At 49.9% G+C, this 27,524-nt stretch overlaps 11 protein-coding genes across 11 annotated transcripts; 5 read left to right on the forward strand and 6 right to left on the reverse strand.

The window, feature by feature from the left end:
• The first annotated feature begins 104 nt into the window (after positions 1-104).
• On the forward strand, positions 105-2,212 carry V8C40DRAFT_258281 (H(+)-transporting V1 sector ATPase subunit C). The gene is made up of 5 exons (XM_083218681.1): positions 105-814; positions 881-975; positions 1,043-1,134; positions 1,192-1,684; positions 1,808-2,212. Exons 1-5 carry the CDS (start codon positions 520-522, stop codon positions 2,012-2,014), a joined length of 1,182 nt encoding a protein of 393 aa, XP_083067639.1. The 5' UTR covers positions 105-519; the 3' UTR covers positions 2,015-2,212.
• On the reverse strand, positions 1,986-4,894 carry V8C40DRAFT_283973 (adenylyl-sulfate kinase; the record flags this gene model as incomplete). The annotated part of the gene is made up of 4 exons (XM_083222063.1): positions 1,986-2,888; positions 3,835-4,179; positions 4,248-4,781; positions 4,859-4,894. The coding sequence occupies 4 exons, from the start codon at positions 4,892-4,894 to the stop codon at positions 2,247-2,249; spliced, it is 1,557 nt and encodes a 518-aa protein (XP_083067640.1). The 3' UTR covers positions 1,986-2,246.
• A 974-nt stretch (positions 4,895-5,868) lies between these two features.
• Positions 5,869-7,396, reverse strand: V8C40DRAFT_258289 (HotDog domain-containing protein). Its single transcript, XM_083218682.1, has 3 exons — positions 7,126-7,396; positions 6,329-7,020; positions 5,869-6,257 (listed from the first exon to the last, which is right to left on the reverse strand). Exons 1-3 carry the CDS (start codon positions 7,250-7,252, stop codon positions 6,237-6,239), a joined length of 840 nt encoding a protein of 279 aa, XP_083067641.1. The 5' UTR covers positions 7,253-7,396; the 3' UTR covers positions 5,869-6,236.
• Positions 7,397-7,868: 472 nt separating this feature from the next.
• On the reverse strand, positions 7,869-11,098 carry V8C40DRAFT_258291 (RNA-binding ribosome biosynthesis protein MAK21). Its single transcript, XM_083218683.1, has 3 exons — positions 10,471-11,098; positions 9,257-10,413; positions 7,869-9,192 (listed from the first exon to the last, which is right to left on the reverse strand). The coding sequence occupies exons 1-3, from the start codon at positions 11,068-11,070 to the stop codon at positions 7,956-7,958; spliced, it is 2,994 nt and encodes a 997-aa protein (XP_083067642.1). The 5' UTR covers positions 11,071-11,098; the 3' UTR covers positions 7,869-7,955.
• Positions 11,099-11,272: 174 nt separating this feature from the next.
• V8C40DRAFT_258292 (uncharacterized protein) lies at positions 11,273-13,510 on the forward strand. Its single transcript, XM_083218684.1, has 6 exons — positions 11,273-11,543; positions 11,599-11,639; positions 11,713-11,803; positions 11,859-11,941; positions 11,995-12,124; positions 12,181-13,510. Exons 1-6 carry the CDS (start codon positions 11,369-11,371, stop codon positions 13,449-13,451), a joined length of 1,791 nt encoding a protein of 596 aa, XP_083067643.1. The 5' UTR covers positions 11,273-11,368; the 3' UTR covers positions 13,452-13,510.
• A 233-nt stretch (positions 13,511-13,743) lies between these two features.
• Positions 13,744-14,548, forward strand: V8C40DRAFT_271027 (prefoldin subunit 5; the record flags this gene model as incomplete). The annotated part of the gene is made up of 5 exons (XM_083220240.1): positions 13,744-13,768; positions 13,874-14,035; positions 14,150-14,259; positions 14,318-14,435; positions 14,499-14,548. 5 exons carry the CDS (start codon positions 13,744-13,746, stop codon positions 14,546-14,548), a joined length of 465 nt encoding a protein of 154 aa, XP_083067644.1.
• Positions 14,549-14,655: 107 nt separating this feature from the next.
• V8C40DRAFT_283975 (uncharacterized protein) lies at positions 14,656-16,523 on the reverse strand (the record flags this gene model as incomplete). The annotated part of the gene is made up of 4 exons (XM_083222064.1): positions 16,170-16,523; positions 15,540-16,093; positions 15,247-15,486; positions 14,656-15,190 (listed from the first exon to the last, which is right to left on the reverse strand). Exons 1-4 carry the CDS (start codon positions 16,401-16,403, stop codon positions 14,656-14,658), a joined length of 1,563 nt encoding a protein of 520 aa, XP_083067645.1. The 5' UTR covers positions 16,404-16,523.
• Positions 16,524-17,204: 681 nt separating this feature from the next.
• On the forward strand, positions 17,205-20,009 carry V8C40DRAFT_258298 (P-loop containing nucleoside triphosphate hydrolase protein). The gene is made up of 3 exons (XM_083218685.1): positions 17,205-17,807; positions 17,874-18,894; positions 18,962-20,009. The coding sequence occupies exons 1-3, from the start codon at positions 17,397-17,399 to the stop codon at positions 19,681-19,683; spliced, it is 2,154 nt and encodes a 717-aa protein (XP_083067646.1). The 5' UTR covers positions 17,205-17,396; the 3' UTR covers positions 19,684-20,009.
• On the reverse strand, positions 19,892-21,902 carry V8C40DRAFT_258299 (WD40-repeat-containing domain protein). Its single transcript, XM_083218686.1, has 3 exons — positions 20,622-21,902; positions 20,377-20,541; positions 19,892-20,320 (listed from the first exon to the last, which is right to left on the reverse strand). Exons 1-3 carry the CDS (start codon positions 21,775-21,777, stop codon positions 20,235-20,237), a joined length of 1,407 nt encoding a protein of 468 aa, XP_083067647.1. The 5' UTR covers positions 21,778-21,902; the 3' UTR covers positions 19,892-20,234.
• Positions 21,903-21,993: 91 nt separating this feature from the next.
• On the forward strand, positions 21,994-23,430 carry V8C40DRAFT_258300 (ankyrin repeat domain-containing protein). Its single transcript, XM_083218687.1, has 7 exons — positions 21,994-22,220; positions 22,286-22,311; positions 22,407-22,535; positions 22,604-22,706; positions 22,773-23,024; positions 23,139-23,233; positions 23,295-23,430. The coding sequence occupies exons 1-7, from the start codon at positions 22,163-22,165 to the stop codon at positions 23,349-23,351; spliced, it is 720 nt and encodes a 239-aa protein (XP_083067648.1). The 5' UTR covers positions 21,994-22,162; the 3' UTR covers positions 23,352-23,430.
• Positions 23,086-26,821, reverse strand: V8C40DRAFT_258302 (TATA element modulatory factor 1 TATA binding domain-containing protein; the record flags this gene model as incomplete). Its single annotated transcript, XM_083218688.1, has 3 exons — positions 26,194-26,821; positions 24,531-26,053; positions 23,086-24,459 (listed from the first exon to the last, which is right to left on the reverse strand). Coding segments are annotated over exons 1-3 (2,608 nt in total), but the record flags the coding sequence as incomplete, so codon positions are not given.
• Positions 26,822-27,524: the final 703 nt, after the last annotated feature.

The following is a 27,524-nucleotide window of genomic DNA, read 5'->3' on the forward strand; positions in this document are numbered from 1 at the left end:
ATGTACGGGAGGGGAAAGATGCTGCATAGATGAATATCGCTGTATGTATGAGGCTGTACTGCCGCTGTAGACGTCAATGCCGAGTTTCTTCCATCTTAAGGCGAGGGGTTGGTGTTTAACGGGGACCCGGGCCCTGGATTAGGTATTGAGTACTTGATAAATCGTCAGTCTCACTGCACAAACTTTAGTATCGAGTACTTTGGTCCTGCTCAGCATCCTGTAACCCCCCCACTGCTGGAAGCTAAGCTGAACTGTCACTGGACTTGCTCGCGAACTTGCTTCCAACTTGCCGCATCCTAATTTATACATGTAGCCAAGCAGCCGTTCAAGCTTGTCTCGGCGCTGTTTTTCTTCCTCTTCAAAGCCAGAGCTGCAATCCTTCTCCGGGCCTTTGCGTGAGAGAGATTTCCGTCTATTTATCCTCTCTGCCCTCCTGCTTTTGCTCGTCCCTTCTCTTTGCTCTTCTCGTCTTCCTCCTCATCGGGTCTACTTCTATCTCCGTCACCAGCAGCCACCGCCATGTCGTCCAAATATGCGCTGATATCGCTGCCTCAAAGCGCCTTCGACTCTGGAAACCGGGATGAAGCCATCTCGTCTTTGAGCGCGACCATCACCGCCGACAATGGCACCGTCCTGCCTTTCGCCATCCCCGACTTCAAGATTGGAACTCTAGACCTGCTGGTCCAGCAAGCCGATGACCTGGCCAAGCTCGACGCAGCGTGCCAGTCGGTCGTCGCCAAGGTTGCGGATTCCTTGCGCACCGTGCTCAACAACGATGAGGACCGAATGGCCTCGTACAAGATGGTCAATGACAGTTAGTCGAGCTAAATATGCGCTTCTGTATGGTGTACGTGGTGGGGGGACTGACGACATGCGGCAGAGCCAACCGATCACTATCTGCGCAACTTTAGCTGGAACAAGATGAGGTACCGAGCCGATAAACCTATTGCCGAGCTCATCAGCACTCTCCAAAAGGTATGCCTTTATTAAAACTTGGTCCAAACCCGCCAGGCGAAGCTCATCCATCTTACGCGCGGCTTAGGAGCTCAACACGGTCGACAATGATGTCAAGTCCAAATTCAACCAGTACAACACCGTCAAGACGAACCTTGCAGCTCTGCAAAGGAGACAAACGTGAGTACCTCGCATCTACCAAGCTGCCCTTCGCTAATTGACCTGTCTCGACTGCAGGGGCACTCTCGCAACGAAATCTCTCACCCCGATTGTGAAGCCATCGCTCCTCGTCCAAGACTCCGAGTACCTCGAGACCCACCTCATCGCCGTGCCGACGAATGCAAAGAAGGATTTCATTAAGAGCTACGAAACCCTCGCGCCCATGGTGGTGCCCCGGTCCTCTGTCGAAATCGACCATGACGACGAGTTCACACTGTTTGCTGTTGTGACGTTCAAGAAGCACAGCGCCGAGTTTGTCCACAAGTGTCGAGAGCAGAAATGGACGCCCCGTCAGTATACGTATGTCGAGGGCGGCCGGGAGGAGGAGCAGCGTGAGCTGGATCGTGTCACCAACGAAGAGCGCAAGGTCTGCGGCGAGGCTCTGCGCATGGGAAGGACTGGATGGAGCGAAAGTGTCATGATCTGGATTCATGTCCTCACCCTGCGCGTCTTTGTCGAGGCCGTGCTACGATACGGATTGCCGCTGGATTACGCCACAGCTCTGATCAAGGTATGTTGCGCTGCGCCGCTACTTGCGAATGTACCCCTTATTCATCTACCCATCCCCATCAACCATCTCAGATGGGTCACGTATATTTCCTCATGTACACAAGACTGACTACATATGGCACAGACAACATCGAAGCTGGCTCCCAAGGCAAAGGCAGCGCTGGACTCTAAGTACTCGTACCTGGGCGGAAATGCATTCGGACGAGACAAGCACGGCAGGGTCACCAAAGACGACGCCGCCCTCAGCTCAGAGATGGCTGCGGCAGGACTGGGGACTGGCGAGGGACACGAGTATACGGCTTTTGTTTACTACGAGGCCGAATTTCCCTGAGCGTGGCATAGAGTATAATTTTTTTCTAAAAAGCGTCATACGCCTGTATTCTATCATTATTGTCTGTGTCCTTAATAAGACTTTTCTTTTTCTCGTTGCACCTTGTTCTATATGAATCCACCATTTTCAATGTGACAAAGACCAGGTGTAATGCGATTTTCTTTGCGCCCAACGGTTATTTCCTTTTCTCTCCATTCCCCATCTCTTTCTTTCCTCCAAGTAATGCATGTCTCTAGTTCTTGACCTCACTCTTGACGTAACCCTTGGCGATGAGCCAGTTTGTGATTTGCGCAACGCACTCCTCAACTGTGTTCTCATGCGTCTTGATTGTAATCTCAGCGTTGACAGGCTCCTCGTAAGGAGCCGAAATGCCAGTGAACTCCTTGATCTCTCCAGCACGAGCCTTCTTATACAGACCCTTGGGGTCGCGCTGCTCAGCAACCTCGAGGGGCACGTCGACAAAGACCTCGACAAAGGGGATGGGCTCGTCGCCGTCCTGCTCCGTCTTAGCGTGCAGCTCACGAGCGAGGTCGCGGTCGGCGCGGTAGGGCGAGATGAAGGAGGTGATTGCGATGGTGGAGGCGTCGGCGAAGAGCTTTGCGACCTCTGAGATGCGGCGGATGTTCTCGTTGCGGTCCTTTTCGGAGAAGCCGAGGTCCTTGTTGAGGCCGAAGCGCACGTTGTCGCCGTCGAGGCGGTAGGCGGCGAGGCCTAGATGCAGGAGGTGCTGCTCGAGGGCGGTGGCGACGGTGGATTTGCCTGAGGCGGAGAGGCCTGTGAGCCAGATGGTGAGGCCGCGCTGGTTGCGGAGCTGGTTGCGCTCGCGGCGGGAGAGGGAGGGATGCCAGGTGATGTTGCTGATGTTAAGGGTTAGCTTTGCTTGGAGTGTTTGTGGTGATGGTGATGATTCAATGGCAGCTAATTATGGTGGTTTGGTGTGCGGTGATAGAATGACGACAATCTTGAAGATAGATAGATCGTGACATTTCATCTGAAGTGTTGCAAGGCGGGGGAGGGGCAAAAGGACGGTTGTGGTACGCACGTGGCCATTGTGAGATGAATTGACAAAAGCTGAATCGCTTGGTTACTTGAGACGAGGAGTACAGGAAAGTAAAGTAAATAAAACACTCATAAAAGGAGGAAAAGAGATGTAGAGATGGAAAAGGTAAGGTGGAGATTTAATGCGACATATATGAATACAGAAAAAAGAGGGATGATGATGAAATCAGATGCGAGATGGGCGATCTCTTAGAGTTGGTCTCTGTAAGTCGCAAATTCGCCCACTAACATCCCCTCGGACCCTCGCCCAGCATTAAAAGACGGGACATATTTCCCCCACTGTGACATGCTAAAGAAAAAAAAGAAAAAGCTGCTGCTAGTGCTGCTGAAAACCCACTTGCAACGTCGAATTCTACTCCAAGATAGGCCAAGGCGGATGATGTGCTCATTGGGGAGGCTGATGGCGACAGTCCGAAACCGCCGACTTCCGCTGTCTTGATCACCCCGCTGTTTTTCCGTGCCTCTCTCTCTCAAATCTGTACGGATTCTTCTTTTATATCCACATAGTGTAAACTGGAGAGTCTTGTGACGATTGTACTATGTACGGAGTCTCGCATTGCAGCTATCTTTGCTCATTTCGATAGCAATAATATTGTACAATGATATCTTGAATTTACATATCTATTTTACTTTTGCTTGCTCAACAATGCAGAGAAATCAGCCTTCTCGCAGTATTCCCTAAAAGACGACATTCTAATTCCGTACTAGATGATGATAGTCAGCATAGTGAATCGCCTCTTGTATGATGAGATCAAACTTACCTTTCCTGGCCCAACAATCCCTGCTTCTCTTCCCTCATACCCAAACTCAAACGCAAACAAGACATTCAATCCGAATTCATGACCCAAGCCACCGGGAATGAGCGCATTAATCTCATCATATGTCAGCTCGTCAACACCTCCATATGGAACACCCTGGGTCTCGCAGAAGATGCGAAGATAATCGGTCCAAGAAAGATATTCTCCCACGGCAAATAAGTTTGTGTTGGGAGGCGCCTGTTCCACAAGAGCCTTCACGTTCGGCCCAAGGTCAGTGCCAACGTTGCCGAGGGGGATGGGCTTGTGGGCAGCGCCGGGGACCTTCATTCGATAAGTTCCATCTGGTTGCTGAACGGACCAAGTTGTTAGCTGGGCCATAGTGGTTAGAGAGAGGAGAGAAATTCTTCATATGTTACCTTTGTTGGTTCTACCGGCAATCCCCATTCCAGTGCAATTTGGTAGTAGATTGGGGCCTGGATTTGAGAGAACTTGTTTTTAAGCTCAGGGAGGCTTTGTGCATATGTAGCGGCTTGGGCCTTGCCGTCCATGTGGTATAACTTTGAGAACTTGCCACCACTCGATTGTGTCGCATTAGCCATGGAACTAAAAATGTACCGGTCTAATGTGGATGCCGTTGAAGCTGCAGCATCAGCAAGGTTCTTGCCATGCCGTAGCTCAACTTCGTAGCAGTATTCGACGAGTTCTTGATCAGGCTTCTTGAGCTCCTTGCTTCGAGGGTCGCCAAAGATGTTCCAGAAATCTGTGACGCCGAAAATGACATTGGCGCCTTGGAAGGCCCGCTTAAGCGACTCGACGTCGTCAAAATCGGCTTTGACAATCTCAACGCCCTTTGCTGCCCATGCTTTGGCAGCTGGAGATTCGGTGTTGCGAGTTACACCGCGGATGGTATAGCCAGGGGTTTGAAAGAAGGTGTTGGCAACAGAGCCGCCCTAGATGTGGTGTTAGTAACTAACTACGGTGCTTTCAATTAAACGGAATGCATTCGTTTAGGGACACTTGCCTGAACTCCGGTGATACCTGTGATGGCAATGAGTTTCGTCATGTTGTTGGATTATTGGCTATTGTTTAGATGTGTAACGGGTTCGAGTCAATGGTTTGTTAGAATGAGTTATCAATGCTTCTGAGTTGCGAATTGTAACATGCAGAACTGGGTTCAAGAGGTATTAATATAGTTGTACGACCTCGTATCACTAACTCATCTTTAAATCGGTAGTTACCTAGAATACTGGAGAATGAAACCATTTCTCAACTACATCATGCGTATTAAGCGCTTCAATTCTAATCAGCCCTCTAAGCGATCTCCAACATACAGCAATTTGTAAGATTTTAATCGCAATAAGTTCCTACAGCTCTAGAAACTTACGTGCGACAAGGAAGACCATTGCCCGAGTTGGAGATCTGGTGGCTTGGCCGGGCGAATCACGATTTGTAAAATCACCTTTTCCTACCAATTTGGCTTGGGTTTCTAAGTACAGCCACAGAATCTATGGCGGAGGGCGTAGTACCCCATCTCGATGTCCTAATTGGGAATGTGGGGTAATAGAAAATGGATGTCTTTGCCAATGAAATTTGAATCTACAGCTAGCAAAGATAACGTGATTGACTTTGGCACAAGTAGACACGACCATTTTGGAACAGTTGACAACTGTTACTTACCAATCTACAATGCCTAAAAATTAAGCATACAAACGAGTTGATTGTGGTTTTGTATTCTATGACATCATAATCATACGAAACAGAGGGCGCTGGATCTCGAGAATCTGCTCCTTGCTCCACAAAGAGCCAGTGCTATGTATAATCCAAACGCCTAAGCTAGGGCTGACAAATGAATTACATACTCGTACTTATGTGATTCCATTCTAGCAGCCTGTACACCAATACTTTCTCAGTCATGAAATTATCGATACGATAATAGTTCACAATATTATTGAAAGGGAAGCCAAGTATTCTACGGTAGGCAGTGGAATCGAAGCGAGTTCTGCACATGACTGTACTGTAGCACATCTTTTTAATATTGTCATTGTCTTATATCAGGCATATACGTATATTTTATATACTCAACATGGATTGTCGTTTGCAAATATTTGTACTTGATGTGTATTTAACTCGTTTGCAAAATAATGTACTAGAGGTATATCATGTAAAGCATCCATCTGGCTCGGCTCCATCTTCTGCAAAGACGACCAAGCATTCCTCTTACTGCCTCGCTGTTAAAGTATGTGCAGTTCTAGTATAATCTATTCCCGCCGTCGCTTCCCAAAGATTTCAAAAAAGAGCAAAATAAACATGGAAAAAAAGGAAAAAATGCAATGAGGCAAAAACGTCGCAATTCTATACGCTCGTCTTCTCGTCTCGCCATTATTCCACCGCATGTAGACCATCATTTAGGTAATTCGGGGCATCAGCTGCGTAAAATAAGATTGTCAGCCACAGTAAGCCTTACAAATATACTGAGACATAGATCCAAAAAACTTACCGCTGCATACTTGGGAGAGATGAACAATCCCTTCGCCTCGACCAAAGTGACGGGCTTCTCGCCCGGCGCAGGCAACGTCTCGATGCATCCCTCGGCCCACGCCTTGCGCCCCTCGACTTTAACCGTCTTGCCGCGCAGCACCAGGAAGCTGTTGGCCTGCGTCGGCTTGCGATAGTTGATCTCCAGGCTCGCCGTCACGGCAATCTTGTGCGGCAGCGCGTCGAAGCAGCCCCTCGCCAGCCCCTCGTCCAGCATCGTCGCCAGCAGGCCGCCGTGCACGAGGCCAGGGTGGCCGCATAGTTTGTCGCCGATGTACGTGACGCTGACGATGGACTTGCCGCCGTCCTCGATGAAGGCGACGGGCGGCACCATGATCATACCGTCGCCTTGTAGGGCACCGCCGGTGAGGCTGCGGCTCCGGACTTCGCTTGACATTTTTAGGTGAGGTCGTGATTCCTTGAACTCTGGTCGTGATCGCAGCTCTTGGACGAGCGGGTGTTTGTTGATTGTCTCTTCGATTTGCTGCAGCTCGTCACTGTCGGGGACAAACAGCTTGGCTGATTCGGCATCGGTGAATGAGGCAAAGCCCTTTTGTACCATCGAATAGAATGTTGCTGCTGCTCCGAGGCCGCTGAATGCAACACCATACAGGAGCAGCCCGAGGCCTCGACCGATACGTCCTTTAGGGGCGGCTGTATTGGTGGAAAACAACTCAGACGTTAGCACGATCTTCTCCTTTCTCGCTCTCCGCATATCATCCACACGCAGAGATCAAGACAATCCACAAGAAAACTCACCCTGCGCAGCCTCAGCATAACATCGTCGTTGAGCAGCTCCTCTGAGCGCAGCGAGTGACGGATGTTGGCCACCTCGAGCCATCTGGCCGATGCGGCGCCCGCCACGGGCAACTTGTTGGCTAAACATTTCCGTGCAATTGCCTCTCTCTATTTCCTCCTGTCTTCACGCTTCTCCTCTGCAACAGAAAACAAACACGAAGAAATTAAAAACAAAACCAAAGTGAAAAGGCCCAACAAAAAAAAGAACGTATAATTGCCGAGGCAAAAAAAAGGGACCGACCACACACCATCACGCCTTTATAATCCTCACCGGCATAATATTGTATGTACAGTATGCGCCGATAAGATAAACTGATATGGCTCTTATCAGCGGTCCGGTATCCCGATTCTAGCCAAGCCCGCGCTTTGGCTCCATCGGCGTATCCGAGTTCGGGCAGCGAAAGCCTCGGATATTTTCCTGCTCTCTATGTACATAGGCACGTCAGACACACCGTGGCTTCGGATCGGACATTTCCTTCCCGTCTGACTGACACTTTTATTCATCATGGTTGCATCCAAATCGAATCTGCAAGGCTTCGAGAATCCCGTGGTTTTCCCTTGTTTGGTCCCATGGTGATGGCATATTGTCAAGAGTGACATTCGTCTCAAGCCACCTGGAAGCATCACTGCAGACTTTCCTGGTACACTTCAGATATCACTTACACCTCTTTGTAGCTCTAATACACAAGCGCACCCTTGTAGACTGGCCAATAAACATGTTTCCTGTATTTTCGCCGCCTTCTAGGCCCGATTTTGATTCCTTATTACATGTAATCTGCTTTTTGTCTATTCTACAAGTCATCATCGCCCGCCAAAAGCTCTGCATAGTCGTCCACAGATGCAAACGTAGGCAGACCCCTGAGCATCTTTCTTCTAGCCTTGCGCTTGTCTCCCTTCTCCTCGTCTTCATCAGGCACGTCTGGAGCGACCAAATCGTCGTCATCTGAGCCTTCTTCCTCTGAGTCGTCACCGAATTCCACACTAACATCATCATCATCATCATCATCATCGCCATCGAGTGACAAGGCAGGTGAATCATCCTCATCAGATCCCATGTCCAGATCATCCATATCGTCAAAGCCAGCATCGGAGGCATCTTCATCAATGTCAGGTTGAGCATTGACCAAGGCCTTCCAGATCTCATCCTCTTCCGCGTCGCCTTCATCGTCTTCGCCACCTGCCGCTGCCCTCTTCGTAGTCTCCTTGCCCTCCTTGGCGATTTGCTGGAAGTATTTGTGGAAGAAGACATCCTCTGCAGCAACGTCCTCTGCTTTCTTGTTCCAGAATGCAGCCGAGTTGACCTGGGTCGTGGATGAGCTAGTCCGTCCGCTACCCAGCCAGATATCTCCGATATCCTTGGCGGCCTTGAGAGGCTGCATAATGGATGCACCACGTGCATCTGTGGCCTTTGCGTTTCTGTACACAAACTTATCCAAGAATCTGATCAGACTGTGGCTCTCCATATCGGGCTTCAGCATTTTCTGATTTCTGTCCATCAATGAAGAAGCAAACTTGCTGACGGCAGGGTGGAAGTGACTTTGAATTGGAACCACTTCCCACAGGCAACTTCGGTGGGCGTTGCTGTGTTCTGGATTTCGTTTGCGTCCATCGTACGTCGGTCGATTTTCAGGCTCTTCATCATCAAATACGGATTCTTCGGGCGACTCAACCAAAGTTGAGAGGTCAGGGAATGTTTGCCTGAGATGAGAAATGACGTAGAGCAAGCCACAAATAAAGGGGGGCTGATGAAGACCCGCCACCTGCAGCATTCGCTTGGCAAAAGCCTTGACTCTTCGCACGTCAACATCGTTCTTCAGTGCCCGGAGAAGCAAGTTCAAGTAGAGCGCTTGTTTTGAAGAGGTCATGAGACGGGGGTCAAGTAGCGACTCGTACAGAGTCCTGTAGAAACGGTCGCTGCCAAGATTTCTGGCAGAGGAGAGATGTTGAATGAGCAGCAAAGCCTGGATGCCAGTGTTGAAGTTGGAGGAGTGCGCAATCTTGAAAAGCGTGTCGAGATGACGCTCCATACTATGAACAAGTTAGCCGTCTTCACACAATTTTGTTATAACTGGGTTGGCGTTTAGACACTTACACCATGTCGTTAGTGCCTACAAATGGTGCGGCACGGTTGACGCCGGTCAATAGGGCAGAAACAAGCTTATCAGCTGCCTCAGACTCTGGGACAGAAGCAGCTGTTGGCTTTGTCTGGTTAGCTGGCTTTCCAGATGACGAGCCCTTGCCAGGCTTCTGTCCTTTCTGTCCTTTCTGGGGCTTGCTAGATTCCTCTTCTATCGGCATACCAAGCTTTCCTGTCTTGAGTATTGTGGCAAAAAGGTCGAAATAGATACGAAGTAGAGACTCAGCTACAGCCGGCTCCTTGTTTGAAAGAATCGTTTGGTTAAGGGTGTTGATGGCATAGTAGCGTGAACGATGGTCTTGCGAGGGTCGAAGTAGGATTTCCTGTTCCACCGTTCGTACGATGACCGGCTTCATACCAGGGTGGGAATTTTGCAGCTGTAGGAGGAGATACGAAGCCCGCGACGAGATCTTTCGGTCACGGTCACCCAACTTGTTGACGAGTAGAGTAAGAAGGTTCGATTCTTGTTCCGGCTTATCCTTTAGCAAGGCATAGACGAAGTCAACGGCCCTCATTCTGGAGTATTCAATCTCATCGGAGCACCAAACTTCCAAAAGTTGAATGATTTTGAAATAAGTCTCCTTCAACCAGTCTTCGTATGCCCAAGATATTAAATGCGCTTGTGTAATTTTGCCGGGCAAAGGTTGACTCGGGGCCCAGATTTTGGCAGAAGCTCGTTGAAGTGAGCCTAAAAGGCCCGGCTGAGCCTGAAAGGTCCTCAATCGTCGATCTGATGGTAGGAGCGTGCCAGGGCCAAGCATATCCACAAGCGCTCCTATAGCTCCAATGGCTTGTGCTCGACTCTTCTTTGAGGCCAGATTCATCAGGGTGTCGAATGCGCGAATGTTGTGAACGGGAGACTCTTGACAGGCCAGGGTCAGAGCGGAAACCTTGTCTGTAAGAGTACCAGACGTCATGATAGTCGCAAGAAACTTGTGAGATGAGGATGCAAAAATGGTTGTTCTGTATTTAGCCGCCTCCGTCTCCAAGAGATATTTTCCATGCTCCTTCAAGGAGTTGATGGCCGACATGAATGGGCCAATATCATCCACCGTAGGTCCGGGTAGCTGGGCTAGTCTAGCAGCGTGCCAGTCTGCGCGCGGCTCGAAGATCTAGTTCACTGAGTTAGTTGTCAGAGATGCCGTTGAGACTCAAGGATATCAACTCACCAGGCCTTCGACACGTCGCATATCATTCTCAGCAGGGCCCTTTTTTTCTTTTGATTCCTTGTTGGTTTTGCCGTTGTTCTGGTTCTTGTTCTTGCTATCGCCCTCACTGACGTCGTCGAAATCTTCCTCCTCGTCTTCTTCCTCCTCCTGATCGCCTTCTTCTTCTTGTTCGTCATCGCTAGCATCAACCGGCGCAAGTCCAGCAAAGCCAAGTTCTTTTGATAGAGCTGCCAGCTCCTCTTTCAGACGCTTGTCTACTGGCGCCTTTGACTCCGAGGCGACTGCTTCATCGTCGGAAGCGACTTCATTGATCAGACGCCAATCTTCCTCGTCGCCTCCCAGAGCCTTGATTTCGGCCAGCAAAGCCTCTTCATCGGCTTTGTTGCTTTTCGCGGGCGGTGCTGCACCCTCGGAATCGCGCTGCTTTCGCTGCTTCTGCTTGCCAGAGGCTTCCGTAGGTGGATTCTTTCGCTTGTTGTAGGGATTGCCGTTCAATTTCTCCTGAATTTGAGAAGTGAGCTCGCTCAATCCATTCTTCAGCTTGGCCGCATCATTTTCAGAGCGCTGGGGCCCTTTGGCCTTTTTAGAGTGCTTGGCCATTGTGAAGATGCTGCCGAGTGTGTTGTAGTAGAAATCGGCTGCATCAAATTTCTGGATGCGACGCAAGTAATTTTTTTGAAAGCTGCTTATCTTATCGGCCCACGCAGATTTCGTAGCGCCTATCGCGTCTGTTGTTAGCGCCATGCGCTTAAGGAACCGCCGTCTCAATCTCGAACCAACACAGGCTCTCTCATTGGTGATAGTTTCGCCTCGTACGAGGTGCGATTATTTCATTGTTATCACTCATTCAAGAACTATGTAAAAAATTTAGAATGAATTGTTCCACCACTCGTTAAACATGCGTGCTCCAGCCCTGGTCTATCATGGCGGACTTCGCCCGCTAAAGGCCGTCCGTAGCTCGAACCCCATCCGAGCATTTTCACAGCCTCTTTTTGCTCAATCTATACGGCTAAGATCAACGCTGTCCAAGATATGGGTTCCCACTGGCGGCGTCTCGGCCACTGAGGGAGAAAGTATGGAACTGTTCTTTCATCAGCGTTGAGGAATTGTCGGGCTAATTGTTCATAGCTGGCCATGGCAAGCTCATCCGAGCTGGATTTCTACGTCAGGTAAGCCGACGTCACCTCAGTTGATGACCTGACCCTGTGCAAGATAATTTGCTAACCTAGCCCAATTTCTCAGGCACAATCTGGAGTTTTTCAACTGCTTCCATTGGGACTGCGTGTCCAAGATAAAATTGAGCGCCTCGTTGACAAGCATATGCAGAATCTAGGTGAGTCTATCTACCACACAGTTCTGCGGCGATGGTTTGACTTACTTCTTTTTAGGAGCCTCTAAACTGGCCCTCTCAACCCTCACAACTGAAGAGTTATGGCGCAAAAGTGGCCGCCTAGATAAAGTCTCTTCCGAGGTAAAAACTGCGTTCGCAGGCTAATAAGATGCAGTTTACTAACACTGCACCAGCTCTTCCGGCTCCATGACCGCAAAGAAGTTCCCATCATGCTGTCACCCACACATGAAGAAGAGATCACATCCCTTGTGGCCAGCACTTTGAAATCTTATAAAGATTTGCCTCTCAAATTATACCAAATCAGTATGAGCCATTGACTGATTCACTCCTCATGCGCAACTCCTCACTGATCTTTGTAGCACGGAAATATCGAGATGAGATCCGCCCCAGGCACGGTTTACTACGATCTCGTGAATTTATCATGAAGGATCTATATACATTTGATTTGACGGTTGAAAATGCCGTTGAGACTTATCGCGACGTCGCCGCCGCCTACAGTGCCTTCTTCGCCGACTTGAAGCTGCCCATATTAGTAGCTGAGGCCAGCTCAGGAGACATGGGCGGAGAGCATAGCCACGAATATCACCTTTCTCATGCCATTGGAGAGGACACTGTCGCATCCTGCAACAGCTGTGGCTATACCGCCAACGACGAAGTAGTTGCGGCTCGGTCACCCGGGCAGCTTGCCGACGTTATCTCATCTTCATCCTTTGGCATCTGGCGCGGCATTACAGACGACAGAAAGACACTTGTAAATGTGTGGTACCCGCGTCTGGGAAACTCGCCATCTGGAGACGTTTATAATCTTCATGCTGTCAAATCTGTCGTTCCCGAACTTGATACCAGCGTTAGTGACGCCGTATCGTTCTGGAAAGAGGCCGTTCAACAGGCAGATGGGCATAGTGGAGAGCTCCAGCTACTGAACGTCATTGATTCAAGACTTGCAACAGCTTTTGAGGATCTTCACGGCGACCTCCCTCTCTTTCCTGCAGATCTCGCGGGTGACCAAATTCAGCAATCATCAATATCACAGACAACAGACGGCAGGGATCTCAACCTTTTGCGCATCATCGACGGTGATGGCTGCCCTCGTTGTGATGCAGGGAAGCTTGAGATCCATCGCGCATTGGAGCTAGGTCACACTTTTCTTCTCGGAACACGCTACTCAGAGCCTTTGGAGGCATCTGTAGCACTCCCACAAAACCCAGGAGTCCAAGTTCCAGTCCAGATGGGCTGCTTCGGCATTGGCGTTTCTCGCATTCTCGGTGCTGTGGCAGAACAAATGGCGGATGATAAAGGACTCAATTGGCCACGAGCTATTGCACCCTTTGAAGTCGTCATGATTCCAACATCTGGAGTCAATGAGCAGACGTTGGAGTTTTACGATACATTAGCAAAGCATGAAGGCGCTAGTGCAGGACTGGACATTGTTTTGGATGACCGCAAGGAAGCATTTGGATGGAAGATGCAGGATGCAGATATGACGGGCTATCCTGTTGTAATTGTACTTGGAAAGGCCTGGAGAGAAAATGGCGTCTGCGAAGTGCAGTGCAGGAGGCTTTCGGTGAAGGAGAATGTCAAGGCAGAAGATGTTCCCCAATATCTGGCGGCTTTGCTGGAGCGGCTATAATAACATCCAGCGATAAATGTCAACACCTCTCCAATCTGGTCCGACTAAAAAGAAAAAAATTAGATAAATAAATAAAAACAATTAAAAATTTGATTATATACATTACACATGACATTAATTAAAATTCATAATATAATGCCTGTCTAAAGTGTCGTAAATCCCACGTCCTCGTTACAAGGATCGCCAGCCCCTCTAAAGTCATCCGCCGTAGTGGTGCATGGAGGGGCTCGTCTCTAAACCTCCAGCTCTCCCCAAGCTTCTCAGGCGCCGAAACATTCGACCACGAGCAGCCATGTCGAGCAACCAGTCAGAGACCAGTAAGGCCTCAAACCCTCCACCCCTTCTCTCTCTTGACTTTTCCTTCAATCTCGTTGCTTTGAAGCTGTGCAATAGCGCTGACCGCCTGCCTTTGTAATCTTTAGTCAATCTCGACACTCTCGAGCCCCAGCAGCTCGCGCAGGTCAAGAAGCAGCTCGAAGAGGAGCTCGAGCACCTGACGAGCTCCTTCGCCCAGCTCCACGGCGCCCAGAACAAGTTCAAGGAATGCCTCCGATGCGTACAGGCCCGAGCCGCCGATAGCCAAGGTACATACATCATATCCAAAAGTCGTCGGTCAATGGGGGTGTCGCAAACAGACGAAAGGGGGAGGGAAGAGCAAGAGAAAAAGGAAACAAAAGCTAAAGTGGCAATGCAAATAGGCTCAAAATCGGTCTTGGTCCCGTTGACCAACTCTCTCTACGTCAGCGGCGAGTTGACGAGCACCGATACCGTCTTGGTGGACGTGGGTACAGGGTTCATGATTGAAAAGGTTGCTATACCTGTTTTTTACTACCTGGCTCAAGGGACGGAAACCTGACATTCGACAGAAACTAAAATCGGCCGAGAAATTCTACGATGCAAAAGTAAAGGAGGTTGGCAATAGCTTAAAGGAGCTCGAGGCCATTGTTCAGAGGAAACAAATGAACGTTCGCACAATAGAAGAGGGTATGTCTCCTTACCCATGTCGAATCACTCGTCCTATGGTTACTAACGTTGGGTTCTTGACAGTTCTACGGAACAAGATTATGGCCAGCCAAGCAGCAGAAGGTCAAAGTTGAAAAGTACAGCCCGGGAGACAAAAAAAATTGAATAAAAGAATTACCTTGCGCGTCCATCTGATCATTGATTACAATCCTCACACAACTAGACAGCCCCGGTTGTGAACCTACTCATTAGCCACGGTTGGGAGATCTTCGTCTTCCTCCAAGACCAAGGGTGGCACATCCTCGACATGCTGCTGGAGCTGCAAAACGACTTCAAGGAAGCTTTGGAACCTCCTCCCTAGGTCTGGATCAGTGCCAACCCAAACATTCTTCTGTCCCTCTCCCCAGTCCTTCCTCCTCGTATGCGGATTCACCTGGTTCGTGGCCGAATCCCAGTGCTTGCCATAAAGCTGAATGCCCCACGCCATTTTTGCCTGCGATTTCGTCTTGAGCCCCTTCCAGATCTGGGTTATGCTTACCTCTAGCATATATGGAGTGCCATGAAGTTCGACAGCGAACGTCGTCTTCAGGCGAGTTTCCGATATTTTGTCTTTCCACGGCCCGGCTTGACCGACTATCACCTCGCCCGGTTTGAGAAAATCGCCCGTTTCTTCGTATGTAGCCGGTCTAAGACGCAACTCGTTGATAAGTTTGGCGATGCCGTCTGGTACACTCTCAAAATCGTATGCATCTGCTCTGATGCCCCAATCAAGTCTCCTAAACCGTTTTAGATTAATACAGGGAGCGCAATCGACGATCCTTGGGTAGCTTACATGTCTGGGGTGGCCATCACCCAGTTGAGCCACTTGGTAGGGCATGCAATGCCCATCTTTGCCCGGGAGGTATCGAAACTGCCATTCTCGCAGCCTTCTACATATACCTCTTTCCATTGCAGCCCCAATGTCAAGGCATACGTTCGCCTTATGGTATTATGATCCAATCGAAGGCCGTTATCTCCTTCCAAGGCCAATAAATGCTTTATAACGTGATTTGAGAGCTCGAGCTCGTTCAACCTTGAAGTCTGATCAGCAAGGGATGCCCTAAGAGACTGATATGTAATGATTACCTGTCAAATAGTCCAATGCCTCCTCGAATTGAGAATGACTTTGCCGCCTCCGTAAATTCATCGTAAGTGAGCACATTATTCGTGCCCTTGTGCTTCACAAACACCTTTACTTCCCCGAAACTCACACGCATCCTGAGCTCAGAGTCAACACTCATTGCGCACTCTGTGGAATTGAGGAGATGCGGGCGAAGGGCTCGGAGGAGTTTTCCCGCAGTTCTTTTTATATCCGATGATCCAGACAGCGGTGTTGTGACTTCGGGCCTTGAATTGGGGGCCACTGATATGCGAGCCTCATCGGTAACTCTAGAGCTTTCCTGGACGACAAGCACTGTGGCAAGAAGCTCTTTTTGCAAGCGCAGGTCGTGCACAATTTGGTTGAATGCATGAACAGCTTCTTGCAAACCAGATGCCGACTCACTATAAATATCCCAGGCTTGGCTATCTCTAACTCTGACAATCCACACGCGACGTTGTTTACGGATATCATCCAATATGGCTGGGTCCTCAAGTGCCAAAGGGTAGACTTCCCAGGAGGAAGCGAGCACGTGTCGGGCCTCATAGAAGAGTTAGCAGCTTTCGAACAATCACTCTTGACAAGGACAATACGGGAGAGGTAATAGCATCACTTACTCGTATCAACTCTCGGTCTGTAGGTGGCTCTCCAAGATAGGATTCTTTGTTTGTAACCGCCTCCAGCCGCTTATCATTCACCTGGGCTTTGGCGGTTGCCATTTTCTTCGCTACTCCCCACTGATCCCTTGGTCCCTGAGGCTGTCGATTTTGATGATGGCCATGATTGCCATGATTGCGATGGCTGTCCCCCACGGGAACCCATGGAGTCGCTCGACCCTTGCCTTTGTTCATGATATCTGTTTGCCGAGAGCCAAAACGGTTTGAAGAGTGATAAAGAACCGGAATATTGAGGATGAAGAGAAGAGAAATCCAAGCACGAGAGAGTCAGGTGCAGGCTGAGTTAAATTGTTTCCCGTTGGCAGGGAGAGCCTGAGGCACCACTAATGACGAGATGAAAAGAGAGAAAGACCCTGAGAGAGTGTGTGAATAAGGTAAGAGCCTTGGAGTTCATATTACCAGGTACCTTAGGTACCTCCATACGGTGAATCAGTCTAGATTTTGCATGCAAGTTGCCTTTATGGCCCATCTGGCAAACGGGTGTCTGCTCTTATACACGCATGCATGCGTCAGAATGCTCTGTATAACTAAATCAAAATATATTTTTTTTCTATTAACTGTATCAATGCTCCTAATATCTTATATCCTTACTATCTTTGCTTTTTAGTCATTAATAATGAATAGTGACTACATTTTCTACCATTGTTGCTAAGTGTTGATTGCTCTTTGACAAGGCATTTTGGGCAGTGCTTCGCTCAAACCAAACAGGCCCATTCCTTCCGCTTCCGCAGGTCTAGATTGTGAATATTGCGATAATATCACAAAGATAATTGTTTACAATCGACAGCATCGCATTTATTTCAGCAGTGTTTGTCTATGTCATTTGTTACTCCTCTTCAAAGGACTTATAAGAGACTCATATCCTCAAGTAAGGTAGATTGAGATATGCATCAATTGATTATGCATATATCGAGTTTCTTCCAACGCGTCTCCCCCAAAGCTAGACGCGTTAATTGATCCAAGCTACCCTGCGACCAGAAAAGCAGCAGCAGGAAGTGACAAGCTCTGCGTTCCATAATTGATATTTGAATGTTGTCACTCCCTATCAACATCAATTCCAACAACTCGACATATCACGCACGGCGACAACAATCTCAGGTTCCTTGATCTGTATAGCGGCTACTATAGTTCTCTGCTGGGGACAAGTTCATATCGACGCCGTTATCAATGCCGGCCCAAACCACCTCTCAGACCAACACTCAGTCTACCCGCGGGCGCAAAAGAGCTCTTTCTACCGTAACTCGAGAAAGTTCAGAAGACAGTGTCGAAAGCGAAGAAATAGAGTGGGAATGGATATACAACACCGAGCAGGCAGATCACGGCGAAGATGAGGGCGATCGCAAAAGGAGAAAAGTCACAGCCAGCTCCAAGATTATTGGCGCTCGGTATGGCGACTTTGAATGCCGCGTTGGAGACACGGTGATGCTCAAGGCCGATGGATCTAATGGAACATGGGTGGCCATCATCTGTGATTTCCGGGAGGATGCTGAGAATGAAGGGATGGCTGCCAATTTTATGTGGTTTTTGACGGAGAAGGAGATTCTGAATAAGGATAGAAAACGAAAGGACTTTTACTGGGTAAGTGCAAACACCATCATTTTGTGTTGTGTCACCATGACATCCTTCTCCTAACAGATGATGCAGAATGAGCTGTATATATCACCATCGTGGGATGTGAATCCCCTAGCCTCGATCGACGGCAAGGCCAACATCATGTCACTAGATGCCTTTCTCAGCTCATATCCGTCTGGGAAGATCCCGCGGAACTCCCCCGACTATGGAAAGACATTTGTTTGCCGGCGCGGCTGCAACACTCGGTCAACAACATACACGGGTGAATTCGTATGGGAGGAGGTGTATCAGAACGGACAAGATGTGCCAGCACTGATTGAAATGGTTGAGAAAGGCACCAAGCCAACTCGTCGCAGAGCTCGAGCACAATCACCCCCAGACGGCGACACATACCTACCGCCTCAAACACCCACCAAAACAGGAAGAACCCCGGCGACCACCCCCAAGTCGAAGCGAGGACCAAGGAGCGCTTCAAAGAAACTCGAGTTTACGCCTTTGGCCACCCGGAAGCTGTCGCCGAGCCACGTCCAAGCTTCTCCATTTCAGATAGCCCGTTCAAAACTCCACGTCTCAGCCGTCCCCTCCAGTCTACCGTGTCGTGAAGGAGAGTTTTCTCTCGTATTCTCACACCTGGAAGCTGCCATTACTGAGGGTACTGGTAACTGCATCTACATTTCTGGAACACCAGGCACCGGAAAGACGGCCACTGTGCGAGAGGTCATCTCTCGCCTCGAGGAAGCCGTCGGGTCAGACGAGCTGGATGACTTTATATTCGTCGAAATCAATGGCATGAAGATTACTGATCCTCATCAAGCGTACTCGCTGCTCTGGGAGGCTCTCAAGGGTGATCGTGCCAGCCCTGCCCAAGCCCTCGATCTTCTGGAGCGCGAGTTCAACAACCCCAGTCCAAGACGCATTCCATGTGTCGTATTAATGGACGAACTTGATCAATTGGTCACAAAGAACCAGGCAGTCATGTACAACTTTTTCAATTGGCCAACCCTCCGACATAGCCGCCTCATCGTACTCGCCGTAGCCAACACAATGGATCTGCCAGAGAGAACGTTGAGTAACAAGATCAGCAGTCGTCTAGGTATGTCTATAAAATTCAATATAAATCAGACAGAGAGAGGGACCAGAAGTTAACCATTTCAACACAGGTCTTACTCGAATTACGTTTCCAGGATACAATCACGAACAGCTCATGAAGATTATCCAATCTCGTCTCGAAGGTGTACCGGGGAATATCGTCGATGCAGACGCCGTCCAGTTTGCCAGCCGCAAAGTAGCCGCTGTCAGTGGAGACGCCAGGCGAGCATTAGACATCTGTCGTCGAGCCGTCGAGCTCGCCGAGGGCGATGCTCCGGGAGACCCAATGACACCAAGCAAGAAAGCCCCTGGCAGCGGAGCCCCTGACCAGTCGCGGCGCGGAAGAGTTACAATATCCACCATCAAGAGGGCCATCAACGAAGCCACGACGAATCCTATCCAGCAGCATCTGCGCGGCCTTCCCCTGACGTCCAAGATGCTCATGGCCGCACTGATTCTGAGAATTCGGCGGTCAGGCTTGGCTGAGACGACGCTTGGCGAGACTCTGGATGAGCTCCAGCGAGTTGCCGCTTTTTCAGCCAGACCTCCTCCTGGCATGGCGCAGATTCTTCCCGGGCTTGCCAAGGGGAACCAGGTTGCTGGCCGACGTCTGGTGGGGCGGCCAATGTACATTCATACAGCCGCCCTGGAGCTCGTGGCTGCTGGCTTGGTCAATTTGGAAGCCCATCGTGCGGATCGATCGAGTAGGCTGCGGTTAGCCATTGCGGATGATGAAGTGAAAATGGCGCTGCGCGATGATGCTGATCTCAAGGCCATGGGTCTGAGCATTTAGATGGAACAGTCTGGCTCCACCATATCACGATCAGTTTATTTTTCAGGAGGACGCGGATGGGGGAAAATAGTCTTTTCTCCGACCTTTAGCATATCTTTTATAATGCAGCCTTTGGTGTGTTTGGATACCAATGATCGAATAGCGACGATGCCACGATCTATAGAATAAGGAATAGCCATGTGGGATCAGTTATCTAATTTTTTTATGAGTTCAGCATACACCTTGTTCATGGCAAAATAAATAACGGAGTTTTTGATGGCTGATTCCCCAACTCTTGGAGGTTCATATAACAGTCATAGCGTAATTAAAGTGTTTCTTTTATCAACATGAACCAAAATTCAAAAAGACTTCTGCCATCATGCCCAGCTATTTCCCTTCAATGGTCCAGAAATGCATAAAAAATAAATATCCGTAAACATACACGTATCCGCCTGTGATATCCCGGAGTGCGGCGCAGGATCTATTCTTACTCCCGTCGCCGCTCGATATATAAAACAGTTTCAGGTGATTAACAAACAACATTATAAAAAAGGACTCCCATAAACTCCCGGCTAAAATTTCCTGTGTGCCAATGACGGCGTCCATTGTATCGGATGCGTCTCCTCGGACGCTTTTTCATCTTGTTTCCAAATTTTGACTTGATTTGAGTTAGCATATGACAGAGCAGACATGGAAATATTCAGGAGCACGTACTAGTCTTGTCAGCCTCGCCTGTGATGAGACGCAGACCAGAGCGGTCAAAGGTTGAGCTCATGATTCCTGATTCGGCATCTAGGGAGCCGGGTTGTGCAGTTGTGTCCATAGATTGGAAGCGATAACCAGATTTCCAGTCCCAGAAGCTCATTGAGCCATTGTCACCTAGATTGTCAAGTCAGAACATGAATCACAAAGTTCTCCCCTCTTCCACAAATCATGGAGGGAAGGGGGATAAAGCATACCTCCAGAGAAGAAAACATTATTGCTATTCACACTCATGGTGTTGATAATGGCATTATGGCCCTCAAAATTTTGCATGAAAGCACCCTCTGGGCATTTCCACTGCTTGATGCCGCCAGTGCTGCCTGATGCAAAGGTGAATTCGGTGGGATGAACGGCCAGAGCTCGGACGCCCTTCTTGTGGTGGGTGAGAACGCCCATGGTCTTTCCCGCCGCCAGATCCCAGAGCCTGACGGTCGAGTCCAACGACGCCGTGATAACTTGGGGATCCGCCTCCTGACACTTGACGTCCGACACAGTACCGGTATGGCCTGACAAGACGTGGATGTTGCTCCTTGTGCGCATGTCCCAAACTCGGGCAACACCATCTCGACCACCTGTGACTAGAACATCCAGCGTAGGATGTAGAGAGAGTGTGTAGACGCCGCTGAGGTGGCCGTGATAGTGACGAATCACCTTATTCGTCTCCAAGTCCCAGCACTTGACCATCTTATCCTCGCCACAAGAAAACAGGTATGGATGTCGTGGGGACACAGCCAGACCGCGCACGGTGCTGATGTGGCCTGTCAAGGTCAATCTCAGCGATCCCGTGGCGAGATCCCAGATCTTGATAGTCCTGTCACCAGCACCACTAGCAAACCACTTGTTCCCCGGCTCGACTGCCAGACTGCGCACCCAACCCAAGTGGCCCGAGATGACCCTCATCAGCTTCCACGGCGGATGCCACTCGGGCTTCACCTGCTGGATGGCTGGCGACCCTCTAACTGTCAGACTCATGCTCTGTGGTGTCGTCGCTCCCGTTGCTTTCGTCGTCGTAGATTCGCCTCCGTTCGCTGTAGATGCGGCCGATGAAGATGGTCCGGCCTCGAGCAGCTTGGGCGTCTTCCGCGCTGGTGCTGCTGCCCCCGTCTTTGCCGTTTTCCGTAATGATTGTTTCGATGGCTGTTTAGCAGCCAGTGCCTCGGGAAGCGTCTGTACAGCGGCATATTCGGCCTCGAATCGTCGCTTCATGACGGCATCCTCAAAGACGCCCTCGAGCTTCTGGCGCTTGCCGTTGGCCAATTCGAGGCGCGAGTAGAGATTCCTTGTCGCAGCTGCATTCTGAGACGCGAGCGCGCTGAGGTGAAGCGCGTCTTGCGGCGTCTGTGGTGCCTCCATGGCGAATGTGAATGAGAAGAAAAATGAGAAGAAGAAGGCTGGAGTTGGCGATCCGCGTTCTGGAAAGGAAAAGCAGCAAGAGGCGAGTTTGAATTGAAATCCGATCAGCCTTCTGTGGCGCAGGCTGTGGGTAACGAGTGGCTCCAGCTCAAGCCTGTGGCGCAAGCATCAAAGGCTAAAAACAGCAGCAGCAAAAGCAAAAGCTACGAGCACCTACGCAATACAGCTGCGGCCTACCCTGGAAGTTGTGATTGCAAATCTGGGCACCTTTGGAGCTGTCAACTTCTCTATTTCACCATTTCATAATCATATTCCTTCTGCACCTATTCATCTTCTCTTGTACATCTTTCCTCATTCATATACTCGTCATACTGCTATCGCCGTCATGGCTGACACAGAAAGTGATCGGTTTCCTCTACACACAGCTGCTAGAGAAGGCAGAGGTATCGCAACATCCATCCATTCACTCTCAGCTTCAAGGCAATAACATGGCTAACGTAACCCTCAGTGGCTGCATTCGAAGGACTTCTCAAGGTAAGTCATCAAACAGACGAGATACACATCCTATCTGTATCTGTATATCTGCGTGTATACAAAGTGACAGCCCAAAATACCAACACCTCTCACAGACGGATCCCAAGCTCTCAAAGCGCAAAGATGATGACGGCAGATACGCAATCCACTGGGCAGCCTCGTCCAACAACCACGAAATTGTCCTCCTCTTGGCAAACCAGGCAAGCTTTGATCCCGATATTCAGGTACAACATGATACAGCTCCAACTCAACTCATTCTGGGACCCTTTTGCTCACACGCTACATATAATAGGACGACAGCGGCTGGACACCTCTCATGATCTCCGCCAGCGTCCCCAACAGCGAGCCTGTATTAAACTTACTTCTTTCAAGAGGCGCCGATGTCAACATCAAGAGTAAGTCTCACTCTCAGTCACACGCAATCTACTTCAATCCACAGCTAACAATCCACATCTGTATAGATAACAACGGCCAGACGGCCCTCCACTTCGTCGCCTCCAAAAAGAACCTCGACGTCGCCCGTCTTCTCATCGACTCCAAGCCCCCAGCTTCGACTCGTGTCCGCGACCGCCGGGGCCAGTACCCCATCCATCGCGCTGCGGCTGTCGGTTCAGTTCCCATGGTCATGCTCCTGCTTAAGAACAGGAGCCCCTTGAATGCTGCTGATAATGAGGGCTACACGCCGCTACATCATGCTGTTGCAGAGGGTCACGGTGCGTTGAGTTCTCATGTTTTCAGTCACTTCTATTGTTTGATTCGGGCCTCGTTTTGTTACTATTATTAAAAACGAACTAAACTAATACGTATCTTCATGTGTGTGCTTATAGGAGACACTGCTGTTGCTCTGCTGAGAGAGGAAGCCGACTTCACACTCAAGACCAACGACGGGGAGCTGGCTATTGATCTAGCTCCCGACAAAGAGGTGAGCGTCTCTCAATCTCACAACCTTCAAGTAGGAACATGGATTAACACTCTTCAAACAGGTTCGCAACTTCATCATCCAAGGCGCTGAGAGAGAAGGCATCCAGCTAGTCGATTAGCTTCCCAGCCATATGTATAAGTAGTCAACCAGCCATAATCTAACATAATACATAAAAACAATGTACAAATCTAATCTACAGCTGCTGCCGTACCTTGTCATTTCACGTCATGGTGCTTCATTACCTTCTTCTTTTTCTCCCCCTTTTCCCCTTATTAACCGACGCCATCCATCCATTTCACTTACTTCACTGTCCGCTCAACCAGCTCCCGATACATCGTTTTGACATCATCCACATCTGCCCTCAGCTCATCAACCAGCTCGCTCTTCTCTCCCAGCAGCTCCAGCGTAGTTTGATATCTTGTATCCAAATCAGCGACTTCCTTCTCCAGCTCTGGTACCCTTGCGGACGCTGCTTTTGCGTCTTCTAGCTCCTTCATCAGGGCCACCATGTCCCCTCTTGCCTCGTCTCTCTGGCTACACACCCTCGCCATCTCTTCCTTGGCTGCCACTCTTTCGGCTTCCAGACGACGTATCGCGGCACTCATCCTTTCTACTAATTGAACAGACGGCCCTGCTGCTACTGTCGATACCGAAATCATGTCTTGCGCGAGATTACGAGGAGATGAGGGTGCAGTATCGCTGATTCCATTTTCTCTCTCTATTACGGATGGAGGCAGCGCGGGAGGTGATCCCATAGGCGGTTCCAGAGGAGAGAATGGAGATGGCGGGATAGATCCAGTAAGTGACATTGACCCTGTCCCAGTACGAGTCGGGAGATGCGTGGGAGGCCGCCGAAGAATGCCGAGCCCTTCTCCCACAGCATCCGCTATACTCACAGGGGTAGGTGACCGTCGGATGCGGTTGGGGACGGATAATCCGACGGCTTCGGAGCTGAATGTTCGTGGAACAGAGAGTAATGGTGACTCTGGGCGACTCTGGTTTCGCGCTGTTGCTACTGCAACTTCATCGGCCCACTGCCGTCCCGTTTCGGCTGTAAAGGATCTGCTCGCTGCTTGCTTCTCCTTTTCTAGATCGGAGCGTGTTTGCTCGAGAGCCGTCTCTGTGGCTTTGGTGGACTTTTTGAGAGTAGCCAATTCCTCACGGCAAGCTTCCAGCTGTAACTGGACGTCTTGCAGCTCATCCTCGAGAGTTCTACCGCGCTTGGCCTGTGAGAGCAAAGTCGAGTTAGCATCAATGTCACAGTAAGGACCGAGATAAGAATTCAGATAAAACTTACCGCATCTCGCGCTTTCTTACGCATTTCCGACTCGCGGCGCTCAGCTTCGTCCCTCTCCCTCTCTAAGCTTGTTGTCTTTGCCATCAAGGAGGCCTCAATACCCTGCCAGTTTTGCCTGGCAGTGGCATACTGAGACTGCAGCGTCTCTATCTGCCTGAACAGCTTCATCTGGGCTTCGCCACCTGTGCTCGAAGCCGCTTCCTCCGCCGTCACCCGCACGCCTTCCAGCTTGCTCTCCATATTCTGCAGTTCAAGCCGTAGCTCGGCTTCGACGGTGCTACCACGCTGGATGGCGCGCTCAAGCTTCTCGCCCCATTCTATGGCATCTAGACGGGCTTTTTCGCCCAGGGCCTCCAATTCTGCTCGGACGGCAGCATTGGCATCTTCGAGCTCCTTCTGTTTCACCCGCTCTGCAGCAATCGCCTTGCTTAGAGCATCGGCCTTGGCGATCTCACCTTGCTCCTCTTTGGCCTTGACTTCCTGTTCAAGCCGGCGTATGGCCGCATCTTTATTAGTATTCTCCCTCTTCAAATTGTCAATTTCCTTGCGTAGGCTCGTAGTAGCCTTGATCGCCTCTTGTCGACGCTTTTCCTTCTCTTCATCTCCGTCCAACCGGTTGCGCAGTGCCTCAGCATCCAACACTGCTTTATCCTTTGCCTTGCGTGCCTCATCCAATTGCTTATCGCGTTCACTTATTTGAAGCCGCAATGTCTTGATCATTGTTCGATACTTGTGATCTGCTCCAGCGAGCTTCTGACCTTCTTCCATTAACAATGCGATCCTTTCATCCTTTTCCGCTAGCTTCTTTTCCAGACTACCGGAGGGGGCTGAAGATGCAGCTTTGTTTGCTGCTTCGGCGGCATTCTTGGAAAGATACTGGATCTTGGACTGTAAAGAGTCGATGCGTTCGACATACTCTTGAACCTCCTCTCGATGTCGCAATTTGGCCTCCTCAAGCTCACGAGAAATTTCGGACACATCAGCTCCATTCTCTACCACTGCCACTGCCACCTGACCGTTGTTTGTTGGAATTTCGTCTTCGGCCGGGAGTTGAGATTCGACTTCCCCCTCTTTTGCAGGTGCTGGTGCTTCTTCAGACACTGGTTGCACTTCAGTCTCGGGAAGAGCATCCTTTGTCTCATCAGGAGCTGACTCCAGCACAACTTCGGCAGTAGTATCATCGTCTGTTATCGTTATCGGTATTGTTGTCGTAGTCGTAGTCGTCGCCGTCGTAGAGGTATCATCAGTAGGAGCAGAATCGGTAGTAGGCTGGGCAGACTCGGATTCGGGTTCGGGCTCGGGTTTCTGTTCCAGCGGAGGCTCCGGCCGAGGCTCCGGCCTGTCCCCTTTGTCCATCGACGGCCTCTCCATAGAGCTTCGGCTGGCCACATCAATCGAGCTACGTGGTGAGGCATTCGCCCGATTGTCTCCCCCTCCAGGCGCATTCTTGCCGGCCATGGCCATGGCCAGCCTTGCCTGTAGTCGATCATTGGCGCGGTTGGTCGACGACGCTCGAGAGTTTGCTGTGCGGATTGTCTGGTTAGCCAGCTGTGTGCGTGCTGAAGACTTGAAGAAGAAGCATTGCTGGTTCCCCTCCCCCTCCTCGTATTGTGCTTCTTCCTACCCCTCGACACGTCACCCCATCCACGGCTTCAGCACTTACCAGAGCTCGTCACCTTCGGGCTGGCAGTTGCCAGTGTTGCCGCAGAAGTAGCAGCAGGTTGTGCTGCATTGCGATCGTCATCCCCCTCGGCCAGAATGTTATCCAGGCGCGACTCAACACCAGCCACGGCCTGCTGCAGAAACGACCCCCATCGCGCCGCCATGGTCTAACGAAACCCAGGCGAGGGGACCAACCCACAGAGAAAAGATCCAGTACTTTGATTATGACTCTGCGATGCGTATCAGGTATTAAGTAAAGTAATCACTGCGTCCCCTCAGCCCCTGGAGGCACAAGGGCGTTAAGGGAACAAAAAAGGCGAGTTGGTTACCTTGATGCCAACTTACGCAATGAATTGGATTGGATTGGCACAGGTTGCAACGAGGCCCGCGCCACGCCACCCGAAAAAGGCGAGGTTTGGCAGCGGCTCCGGACCAAGTGCCCAGCTAAATTCGATCCGGCGATTGTCGATTTCGGGGGCCCCTCTTCTTCTCTTTTTTTTTCCGGACATGCCACCTTTGGAGTGCCTAGACAGCTAGAGTATGGCAGTCTTGGGGGGGAAGCTGACACGCGTACATATACGGGTATGCGCTTGTAGTTGCTTGTGGCTTCTATACCTGAGGTATCTACGAGTACCTTATATTGAGCCTGCTAATTCACTTATTTGGCACCGATACATGAGGGCGTACCCATTACTGTTGAATGATCGAGACATATCCGCTGTGTAATTTATATAGATGAACACTCTCATTCTCTAGATGATTATTGCTTCTTGGTTATATGCAGCAAATTTGCCTCTGAATTAGGCTCAATATTTCTCGTACCACCAGTATGTCGAGACGCAAGTATTCGGGCAGCCACATTAGCGGACGTTATCGACAATACATACAAGGAGGTGGGGAGAGCAGCCAACCACACCCATCACCAACCCGTCCAATCCAACGTGCAGCAATCATATATTGCAATTCTCTCACGTATACTTTCTATTCGTTGTCGCTTCTACTCCCTATAGCATACAACAGCAGCCCAGATTCACTGTACATAATGACACAATTTGACACGTATCAAATGTCAAAAACCGGTTGGCCCGTTTGCCCGGTCAAGGCACACAAATGCGCTACTGCACAACGTACATATTCCTTGGATATAATTGATATAATTTGCGAGTACAAGACTCCAAAGCTACCCAGATACCCACTGCGCGTATGCATGATAAAGAAAAAAAAATACAATTATGCGAGGCAATACGCAGCATTCATCTCATGACAATTGATACACCTGGTCCCAACCGACCGAAAAAAAATTCCAAAAAACCCACAAGCCTCGTTCGTACA

Source organism: Trichoderma camerunense (assembly GCF_050948025.1).
Source record: "Trichoderma camerunense strain CBS 138272 chromosome Unknown V8C40scaffold_27, whole genome shotgun sequence".
NCBI classification, from domain to species: Eukaryota; Fungi; Ascomycota; class Sordariomycetes; order Hypocreales; family Hypocreaceae; genus Trichoderma; species Trichoderma camerunense.